The 11,145-nt window shown below is 41.1% G+C and overlaps 1 protein-coding gene across 4 annotated transcripts in view; it reads left to right on the forward strand.

Annotated features, from left to right (window-relative positions):
* trip12 (thyroid hormone receptor interactor 12) overlaps positions 1-10,676 on the forward strand; it is a 39,760-nt gene extending 29,084 nt beyond the window's left edge. For all 4 annotated transcript variants that reach the window (XM_027026373.2, XM_027026377.2, XM_027026375.2 and 1 more), the window contains 18 exons: positions 3,586-3,777; positions 3,920-4,071; positions 4,190-4,347; positions 4,431-4,504; positions 4,663-4,862; positions 5,346-5,473; positions 5,623-5,774; positions 5,941-6,083; positions 6,209-6,365; positions 6,524-6,622; positions 6,856-6,970; positions 7,107-7,261; positions 7,576-7,740; positions 7,879-8,043; positions 8,205-8,318; positions 8,526-8,620; positions 8,757-8,860; positions 9,012-10,676. In XM_027026373.2, the coding sequence (XP_026882174.2) occupies positions 3,586-3,777; positions 3,920-4,071; positions 4,190-4,347; positions 4,431-4,504; positions 4,663-4,862; positions 5,346-5,473; positions 5,623-5,774; positions 5,941-6,083; positions 6,209-6,365; positions 6,524-6,622; positions 6,856-6,970; positions 7,107-7,261; positions 7,576-7,740; positions 7,879-8,043; positions 8,205-8,318; positions 8,526-8,620; positions 8,757-8,860; positions 9,012-9,208 (2,565 nt within the window). In that variant the 3' untranslated portion in view covers positions 9,209-10,676. The remainder of the gene's footprint in view (positions 1-3,585; positions 3,778-3,919; positions 4,072-4,189; positions 4,348-4,430; positions 4,505-4,662; positions 4,863-5,345; positions 5,474-5,622; positions 5,775-5,940; positions 6,084-6,208; positions 6,366-6,523; positions 6,623-6,855; positions 6,971-7,106; positions 7,262-7,575; positions 7,741-7,878; positions 8,044-8,204; positions 8,319-8,525; positions 8,621-8,756; positions 8,861-9,011) is intronic.
* Positions 10,677-11,145: the final 469 nt, after the last annotated feature.

Below are 11,145 nucleotides of genomic sequence, written 5' to 3' on the forward strand. Positions count from 1 at the left end.
AATCAGTTCTTCTGTTTACTAATGGAAATTAACTATCCTTGTACCGGTTAGGAGTGTGGCAGCAACATTTTGGACAAGTTGCAACTCTGCTAATGAGTATGGACTAATACCTTTTATACAAGGAATTGCACTAATCCAGGCATATCTCCAAATCATGGGATGATAGAATAGTCTTCATCTTGGTGGTTCCACTTAACTGATAAATACCACAGCACCTATTTGCCTGTCATTTTAGAGAGGAGTCAAAAATGATGCCAAGATTCTTTGAGTGTTAGGAAAAATAGACCTTAAGATCACATCAATATTATGTATCTTCTCTGCCATTCCAAATACATAATATTGATGTGATCTTAAGGTCTATTTTCAATAGTCATAATTTTAGTTCTTAATTACAAGCTGAAAGTTATCTCCAGCAAGTCCCCAAAAGACTTTACTCCCCAACTGAACTGAAGATGTATAATTTTTAAGATATGAAGAAAACCAGACCAATGCCTTCCCTTGAAAACCCACACCAAGGTTCAGACATTTTCAAAAGAATAGCATGGTCTGCTGTATCAAAAGGAGCAGTGAGATCAAGCATAATCAAAATAGCGCATTTACCAGAGTCAAGTGAAAGCAATAAATCATTAGATAATTTCAGAAGAGCTGATTGTGCCATGATGGGCCCTAAAACCTGACTGAATATTGCCCAAAACATTATTTTCATGTAAAAAAAATATATATATGTATTTTAAGAAAAATATGCTTTTTCCAATATTTTCGATAAAATCAGTGGTTTAGAAATTGGCCTACATAATTATTCAGGACTGTCTGGTCCAGATTAGGATTTTTAATATGCAGATACATCATAGAATGTTTTGCACTTGAACAATACAACTGGCATGACTATTTTATGCTGGTCAAAACACTAGGTACAACTATCCTATACTTCTTTAAGAACATATGAAGGGACAATTATCGCAAGATTTCATATGGGTTACAATGCAAGTTGGATATAACAGACACAGGGTTGAATTCAAGAAAGTGGAGCATGAGTGAACTTCAGGAGGATCATAGGTTGACAGTACAGCAAATCTAATGGCCTCAACTTTATCAGTAAAAAATGATTGAATTTCTCACTTTTCAGGGATCATATCAAAATGGGAAACAACAACAGGTTTTAAAACTGAATTTATAGTACTAAAGAGGACTTTGGGGTTGTGAGAACTTATTAATCACACTCGAAAAATATATATTTCTTTCATAAGAAATCTGTAGCTGGTAGGACTTGAATTATGCGAAAGGTGTTGAAATGCAGAATTATACACAATTATCAGATATACATATGTCCTGTGCCTTCATTTTACACATTGGGAAAACTTGATTTAAAATTACTAAATCAAGAGTATGTTCGTTTGAGTAGGACCAGATATAATCTCCGTAAAGTTAAAAGAAACAATTAATTGATGGCATTCAGTAACCATTGACTTCGAGGGACAACATGTGGATATTATATCCTCTAAAACCAGCAGATAATCAGTACTAGGCACAAGCATAGAGAGAGGGGCTGAAATTTCCCTGGACAAAATCCCCATTAGCATTCGGTAGTAATGTAAGTCTAGGAAGCTCAATTTGAAGTACTTGAGCGCTAAATACATTTCTACTTGTGTATGTGTCTTTTAAAGACATCCTGAAAAACCTTTGCCAGTCCACCATCCCTAATAATAGATAGCCTTGGAAAAGTAAAAAATCTAAAATTAGGAGAACATAAATTCAGAAATATGGTTTGAACACCTATAAAATAAAATATAGATGATGACTATAATAATTGTCATTATTGACTGTTTTATTTGCAGTTGATCTCTCATGAATTAATGTTTAAATAGTATATAGAATGTTAGTAAAGTTCTTTAATTCCTTGCTCACGTCTTTTGTTCAAAAATGTGTTCCTTTCCTTCGTAACCTAACACAAAATATGCATGCCTTTAGTTAGCACAAAATGCATGTTAGTCATGTAGCAGTGTTCCTGAATAGAAAACCAAAACCCTCCTCTGTTAGATTTCGTGGTTACTATTGGGCTATAAAGAGCTATTTTCTTTCAGTGATGCTCATTCATACCTATGAGTACCAAGGTGTTGGGGTGGAAGGGGAAAGTGGGCTATCCAGTTACTTCATAAGTGTTATCCAGGTGCAATCGGTGTGATTGACAACTGTTTTGACACAAACAGGATGCTTAGACAAAAATGTAGACACCTCACTTATGGAGTGTGGGAGGGCAGTGTGCACATCAAAACATTGCATGTGCTTTTTAACCAGAGAAAGTGTAGTACATGCATGTCACGCTGTTTGGCGAAACTGATGCAGTCATGGATATTTTTTTGTGATTATTTTGATGAGCTATACTTTTGGACATCATGGAAAGGAAGAAGCTTATTTTAACTGAAGTTTGTAGAGTTGTTTGGGTGCAGTTATGAGCTAGAAGCTCAGACACGGTTCAGTGTTTATTACAGTTTGAATCCTGAATGTTCATTGTGGGGAGGGGATCATACTACCAGAAGGTAATAACAACTACCAGTACCTTGGAAACCCACAGGCAAATGGGAATCATGAAGAGGCCACAAGGAAAGTAGTTACAGCCAGATACCTCCAAAAAGTGAGGCATGTCCTGAGAAGTCATCTGAATGGGAAGAATAAGATCTGGGTTATCAACACCTATGCTCTGCCAGTCGTCAGATACCTCTCTGGTATAAGTTGGCCTAAGGAGGAGAGGGAAGCAACTGGGCAGACCATACCAGGCTGGATCCCAGATGCAGGCTGTACAAAGATGCATCCTGCTATTCTGGGCAAGATGTTAGCAGGCAGGGCTGACATAGTGTACAGAAATATCTGTGCTTAGTATGGGCTTGAAGTTCCAAGGTCTAAGTGGGACATGCCTCCAAAGGTAAGACTCCCAGATAGGCAGACAAGATGGTAATGGCTAACCATCCGGACATAGTCATGGTGGATACACAGCAGAAGAGGGACATGGTGATGGATGTGGCAATCCAGATCGCTCCGGAACATCATCAGGAAAAAGGAACACGCGGAGCTCGAGAAACACCAAGGACTGAAGGAAGAGCTAGAAAAGATGTGGAGGGTGGTTCCCATGGTACTCGGAGGCAACTGTGGTTCCTGTGGTAATCGGAGCACTAGGGGTGACCCCCCCCCCCCCCCCCCCCCCCAAAACAGAGTGGCTCCAACAGATCCCAGGAACAACATTTGCGATCTCTGTCCAGTAACGTGCAGTCCTGAGGACAGCTAAGAGTCCTACATAGTATATCAAGCTTCCAGGTCTTTGGTAGATGACAGGAGCTTGAAGGAAAAAGACCACCAGGACATATATGTACACCAGTGGTAGCTCAGTGGTTAAAGTACTCGGCACTCGACTTGTAATTGGAAGGTTGCCAGTTCAAGCCCCACCACCAGCAAGTTGCCACTGTTGAGATCTTGATTGTGGCCCTTAACCCTCAATTGCTCAAGTTTTATTCAGTCAGAATTGTATGTTACTTTGTATAAAGGCATCAGATAAATGTCAATGTAAATATATGTGCTTTCTTGTATTTTTAGGTTGACAGAGGTGTGGAGTGTCTGGTGGAGATCTGCAGTATCGTGTCTGAATCAGATGTGTCATCATTTGAGATCCAGCACAGTGGCTTGGTGAAGCAGATGCTGCACTATCTGACCTGCTGCAGTGAGCGAGATGCTGTCAGTAGAGATGAGCGAATCAAGAGGTTTCTGCACGTCTTCTATGGCTGCCCTGTGAGTACCAGTGCCACCTGGTGGCCTCAATGTCATCCATTTCTGTACCATGGCTTTCATGCCTTTCACAGGCCAAAGATGGTGTGTGCAGCTCTGTGTGTTTGTTTGTTTGTTTGTAATGAAGGTATGTGTGCGTTTTCAGATGCCAGGGCAGGAGCCCCTCTTTCGGTTGGAACCGACAGAGAATGGACCACTGCTGGCCCTAGTGCACAAGATGAACAACTGCCTGAGCCAGATGGAGCAGTTTCCTGTTAAAGTGCATGACTTCCCTAGTGGGAACGGCAATGGCAGCAGGTAGTGCCTCTGTCCCATTTAATCTCATTGTTTTAGTTGTTTTTCACTATACATCCTCTGCCCAGGCCACTTGACCCTTTAGAATAAAATGTTTGTGCATGTTTGTGGGTTAATTCAGAGGTTCTCAAGCCCTGAAGTTCTTTAACACACATCAGCTGAAGTGCCAGCTGCAGAGACACCCAGACTGCACCAATGTGAAGCAGTGGAAAGGGGGACCTGTTAAAATTGATCCCCTAGCATTGGTACAGGCCATTGAAAGATACCTTGTTGTTAGAGGTATGTATGTTTGTACCCTCACTAATCTAACAGGCATCGTTTCTGAGTTTGATTATGTAAAACTTGGTTTCTTTTCTCTGCAGGGTATGGCCGAATCAGAGAGGAGGATGAAGACAGTGATGATGATGGTTCAGATGATGAAATTGATGAATCACTGGTATGGTTCAATTCTGAACTCAGAAAGGTCTAACGTTTTAGACATCCAGGCCAGCATCAGTTCATCTGACAAAATTCTGTGTTCCAGGGTTGAATAATTGAGTGCTGTGAGAATGTGTTTTAATCCTGCTGACCTTTTGGCTTCTGGCTCTGCTGTAGGCGGCCCAGTTTCTGAACTCAGGCAGTGTACGCCACAGGCTGCAGTTTTATATTGGTGAGCACCTGCTGCCCTACAACATGACCGTGTACCAGGCTGTGCGCCAGTTTAGCCTCCAGCCAGAGGAGGAGAGAGAGAGCACCGATGACGAAACCAACCCACTCGGGCGCGCTGGCATCTGGACCAAAACACACACTATATGGTACTCATTCAAGCGTACACATGTATACACATGGTGAATTAAAAATTTCTAATAGTTCTGGTATTTCCATGTCCACTTTTTAACCTCTTTGCTATTAATTTTTTAGGAATGTTTTTAATTTGAGTTATCAAAATCAGTTAAATGTGTTCAAAATTAGGACAAGCAATTTGGACCTCATTTTAGTAGAAAAACATTTACTTAAGTTATGCATTTAAATACCTCCTGAAATATTTTTATTAATAGTACTTAATTATTTATGTAAAGTAACTAATCATTTTCAGCTTCCTTTGACATTATCGTTGCACATGCAGTTCAATATTAGGTTTTTTAAGGCTTATAACCACAAATGCCAGACTTGAACATTGCTTGGACCCAACTGAGGGTCAATGACTGACAAATCACAAATTATAGATTAGGGTAAAATGGTGGTAATTTTCTTAATTTTCTCTGGGCTGGGGTGTGGTGTGCTTCCATATTCTGCAGGTATAAGCCAGTGAGGGAGGACGAGGATGGCAGTAAGGATGCTGTTGGAGGAAAGAGAGGACGTGCACAAACGGCTCCCACCAAAACTTCCCCACGCAACGCTAAGAAGCAGGATGAATTGTGGCATGGTATGATCAGAACGAACCTGCACTAAACCACTTGCCTGTTTGCACACTACTGATTCAGGCTATGTGTTTCACAGGGAGCATACAGACAGTATGACATTAGTGAAGAATGCTGTCAATTATGATATTGTTTGTGTGAGTGTTGCTTGCAGACGGTGTGTGTCCAAGCGTCACTAACCCATTAGAGGCATACCTCATATCTGAGCCTCCAGAGGGCATCACATTTGATGATCCCTCAATGGAGGTCATCCTGCTGCTGAGGGTTCTACACTCCATTAGCAGATACTGGTTCTACCTCTATGAAGTAAGTGTGTTAAACCCCAACATTCCTGCGTGTTTATATATATATATATATATATATATGCGCGCGCGCGCGCACACACACACACGCATGCTTACACTTACTTGCTTGTCTACTTATACTCATCCGTGAGCCAACCCTCCCTTGTGTGTGTGTGTGTGTGTGTCAGAATGCTGTGTGTAAGGAGATTATCCCCACGAGTGAGTTCATCAACAGTAAGCTGACTGCCAAGGCCAACAGGCAGTTGCAGGACCCACTGGTCATCATGACTGGCAATATCCCCACCTGGCTCACTGAACTTGGCAAGACCTGGTACTCTCTGTCTCTCACTGTGTTTGTCTCTGCATATTTGTACATGTATTTACATTTTGATTTGGTTCATGTGATTGCGTTATATTGTTTAGCTTTTTCTCATGAAGGCTCTCTCTTTGTCCTAGTCCTTTCTTCTTCCCATTCGACACACGACAGATGTTGTTCTATGTGACTGCGTTTGACCGAGACCGTGCCATGCAGAGATTACTCGACACAAACCCTGAGATCAACCAGTCAGATTCTCAGGATAGTCGAGTAGCCCCACGCCTGGACAGGAAGAAGGTGTATAGGAAGAAATGTTTGAGTTGCATATATTTAAGTCAATCTTTTAGTTTATTGTAATTATGGCTAAATGCTTTGAATGTAACTGGTTTTGACAGTTTTAACAGCTTTGGTTTATATTCCTCTCTCTTTCTCCCTCCTTCACTCCCTCTCTTTAGCGCACAATAAATCGAGATGAGCTCCTAAAGCAGGCAGAGTCAGTGATGCAAGACTTGGGCAGCTCCAGAGCTATGCTGGAGATTCAGTATGAAAATGAGGTGAATCCATATCTAATTAATGTTTTAATAAAGCTAATGTGATATAAGCTTGCTTTACCCATTAGAAAGTGTCAATACCACTGTATTTCCTCATTTGTGTTCCTTTTGTCATTCAAAGACCCTTATGATGTCCACGATGCCAAAGCCACTGCTGTATTGATATAGATGTGAAATAGTACAGTTAGTTACTATTCGCCCAAAATCTTTATTCCAAACCACACTGTCTTACTCAGGTGGGTACAGGTCTGGGTCCGACACTGGAGTTCTATGCACTGGTGTCTCGGGAGCTGCAGAGAGCTGATCTGGGGCTGTGGAGAGGGGAAGAGGTCACATTGGCCAACCCAAAAGGTTTGAGTACCAAATACTCAAAAATGCCAACACACAAAAATGTCTAGAGTGAATTGTCTTAATTTGGCTCTTCATATTGTGGATTTGAAAATGACATCTCCTCTGTCTGATTTTCTATGTTGCTTCCTGTGTGCAGGCAGCCAGGAAGGCACGAAGTACATGTTCAGTTCTAGAGGGCTGTTTGCTGTGCCGTTTGGCCGCAGCACCAAACCAGCCCACATCGCCAAGATCAAGATGAAGTTCCGCTTTCTTGGCAAATTAATGGCCAAAGCCATCATGGACTTTAGACTGGTATGACTCTTCTACCACTCTCTCCTACACTTAGATATACTGCAGTTCACTACTACTGCCTGGAGCTTATCTTCAGAAGGACTGGTACACTGTTATTACACTGGCATAGTTCTCCCCTAATACTGGAAAAAAAAAAAAAAAGTTTTTTCTCTTTGTATAAAGCACGCATGCACACAGGCACGCACGCATGCATGCATGCACACACTCCCCCTCCCCCTAGGGGGTGTATGTTAATACAACTGTCCAACAGCTGCCATGTCACTGAGTGTGTGGGCTTGTGGTTTTGACACTGTCTTATGTCTGGGGTACTCTAGCTGGACCTGCCCCTCGGGTTGCCCTTTTATAAATGGATGTTGAGGAATGAGTCATCCATCAGCTCTCAAGATTTGGTAAACATTGATCCTGGTGTGGCCAAATCCATCCAGCACCTGGAGGATATCATTAGACAGAAGAAGCGACTGGAGCAGGACCAATCCCACGTAAGGCTGGAATGAGCACAGACAGACATCCAACACATACCCTCCCTGATTAACATTCCTGTCTAAGTGAATGTCCACACATTCAGATCTGAATTCTAAAAGACTTTGTCTTTCTTGCTTGCTCTCCCTCACGCACAGACAAGGGAGACCCTGCAGCAGGCCTTGGAGAGTTTGAATATGAATGGTTGCTCAGTGGAAGATCTGGGTCTAGACTTCACACTGCCTGGCTTCCCCAACATTGAGCTGAAGAAAGGTGGGAAGGATGTGCCTGTTACCATCCACAATCTGGAGGAATACCTCAGGGTAAGCCACCCTGTGTTACTCAGCCTACCTGTACACACTGCATACACTGTATACTGCTGCAGCTGTAGACACTACACACAAACTAAACACTACTTGTTTTAGTTGTAGTATATTGTCGCTTATGTGTGTGTATGTGTGCATTTGTATTTCTCTTGGTATAGCTGGTTGTGTACTGGACTATGAATGAAGGTGTATCACGGCAGTTCGAGTCTTTCAGGGAAGGTTTTGAGTCTGTCTTCCCTCTCCACCATCTGCAGTATTTCTACCCTGAGGAGGTAACCTGCTCTTCGCTTCACAGAATCCAGCTCCATCTCTTTATTCCGTTTGTCACCCTCTCTTTCACCACTCTTTCATTGAATTCAATCATATTTATTTTTCCCCAAGAAGCATTTAATAATTGGACTTACATGAATGATAAACGCATGCACATAAACATGATAAATACATTATAAATTCTGATAAATTCTAACAAACTCAATCAGCTGGACCAGCTGTTGTGTGGCAGTAAGTCTGAGGCATGGGATGTAAAAACACTTATGGAATGCTGCAGACCTGACCATGGATACACACATGATAGGTAAGTCATAGTTGTGTCTGTAAGTCAAAGTTGAGATGTCTTTGTATTGTATACTATATCCTTCTATCTGTACAAAAAATATTAACATGTTCATACGTGTGTGTGTGCGCTTACAAATTTTCTTGTATGTGTGTAGTCGGGCAGTGCGGTTTCTGTTTGAGGTGCTGAGCAGCTTTGATGCCGAGCAGCAGAGACTCTTCTTGCAGTTTGTGACTGGGAGCCCCAGGCTGCCGGTTGGAGGTGAGAGACAGCCCTCAACACTCCCCATTGGGTTCTGTGTATTTAGTGTGTAGAACAGCTGTACATAGTTTGATTTCATTGTTCACATGGTTTAGAGTTTGCAGAATTTTGCCACTAAAGATACACTCCTCATCCACTTTACCTGGAACAGGTTTCCGGAGTTTGAACCCTCCATTGACCATTGTACGCAAAACGTTCGAGTCAACAGAGAACCCGGATGATTTCCTGCCGTCAGTCATGACATGTGTGAACTACCTGAAGCTGCCTGACTACTCAAGCATTGAGATCATGCGTGAGAAACTGTTAATGGCAGCAAGGGAGGGCCAGCAGTCTTTCCACCTGTCCTGATCTCACCCTCAACCTCACGTGCGCAAAAATGCCTTCAACCAACCCACCGCAAAACCCACACAGATCATGACGTCCTTCCTTGTTAATTTTTTTATTTTTCTTCTTTTTTTTGGGGGGGGTAAGCACCCGCGTTGCGGCAAAATATGTACTGCCTTGTTTAGGGAAAAGCAGCTTCTAGAAATAAAAGCTGAAGAGACTTGTAATGTTATTTGCTGCCCTCCTCCTTTTCCACTGAAACTGGAAAAAGGCATTGAGACTCCCCAGGATCTCAGAAACAAGACAAAACAAAAAAAAATTACATGTTGATTTAAAGCAGATCTGAAGTATATATATCACTAGCTAAGTAACATTTAAAGAGGAAAAAAAGGTTGGAAGGTTTTAAAATCTGTGTTGTGTGATATTTAAAGATAAAGGGGATGTTTTTCTCTGCAGAGTGGTGAACGACATCACTGTGTGCTTTGGGGGTGGGGTGGGGTGGGGGCAGGGATCATCCAGTTGGCAGCAATCTCTTACAGCTCCAAAGATCATTTGTACAGACCAACATTTGCAAATTTTACTCATTCTACACATTTGATAGAATAGCCGTGTGGCCTCCTGTCAGACTGACCGTACATGTTACACAATCCTTCTGCTTTCTGTTCTGTATTGTACATCCCTAGTTTGTGTTGCAATTTAAATTGGTTTCTCTTTCTTTATTATTTTTTTCTCTCCCCCTCCCCCCTTTTTTTTGTGTGTGTGTTTTCGCGAGCATTTGAAAAATTGTAAGAAAGTTGCAGGTGGTCAAATGCGGGTAGTGATGGAAGTATAGTTTATTATTATTATTATTATTATTAAGTTTTCTTTTTTTATCAAAGTTGAAATGGTTTTCTGGCCAACATTTAAATCTAGAGTGTCTACTCCATGCTAAAAAGTATTCTTGCGTTGGATAGAGTAGACTTTTTTTTGTTATTAGGTGGGTAATGTGCCTGTGCTGGAGACGTGGGCTATTGCAGTGTGCTGCTTAGCTGAAGTAGCTCTGTTCTTATCCCATAATGTAGCTGAGCACAAAAAGGTTAATTTAAAAAAGGGGGGGGAGGGGCTGTTGATGATGACTGGTTGGTCTCATTTTATCGTTTCATGGCCAGATAACATTTCAAAACAACAAAAAAAAATCATTTATGGAATAAAATTTATATGCAGTTTCCTCAACCAGTTCAAGGTGGAATTCTCTGCTTTTGTTTTTTTGTTTTTTTGGTTAGGGCTTTTTTTGTTGTTGGGTTTTTTTTGTTTTTGTTTTTTTGTTTTTTTTTTGTTTTGTTGGGCACTGCTCTGGCTTGGATCAGACCATGGTGTGTGTTGCTGAAGGGGAGTGCTGTTGTACACTCTCCTGACCCCAATGTTCATGTGCTGGTTTCTAAGATCTGCAATAATTTACTGCATCAGGTTCTTGTTTTTACCTGGACATAAATAAAGTAACTGTTTGACTCAGCTTGCATATCTTCTTCCAAATTTAGGAGTGACAATAATGAATAGAGATGAAGTGATATGCTTGGTACAGTCAGAGCCCACTCAAAATGATTTTGATTTATGATAATTAGGTGCTTTAATTAGTAATAGAAGAACTTGCTGTACTAGTGCATCAAGTTGGATTTCTTTTTTTTCCCCCTTATTTTTTGTCTAAAATCTTGATTTTGTTTTTAATACTGTCTTGGTAGGCTTTCATACTTGTTTCCAGCATTGTAAGATCAAACAAGTGAGAGTCATCCTGTAGGTCTAGTTGAGCATTCTGTTTAGAGACCCATCTTACTTATATAATAGTGTATCAACATAAGCCATATTTGTTTTTGCAAACCTTGAAGAAAATTTTTTTAAGTTTGCATATGTCCTATTTATGCTACTGTAAAATCAATTTTCAGTGGCATTTAGCCAACAATTCCTATTCCTTTTTATACATAATA

This window comes from Electrophorus electricus, chromosome 4, assembly GCF_013358815.1.
Source record: "Electrophorus electricus isolate fEleEle1 chromosome 4, fEleEle1.pri, whole genome shotgun sequence".
In the NCBI taxonomy this organism is placed as follows: Eukaryota; Metazoa; Chordata; class Actinopteri; order Gymnotiformes; family Gymnotidae; genus Electrophorus; species Electrophorus electricus.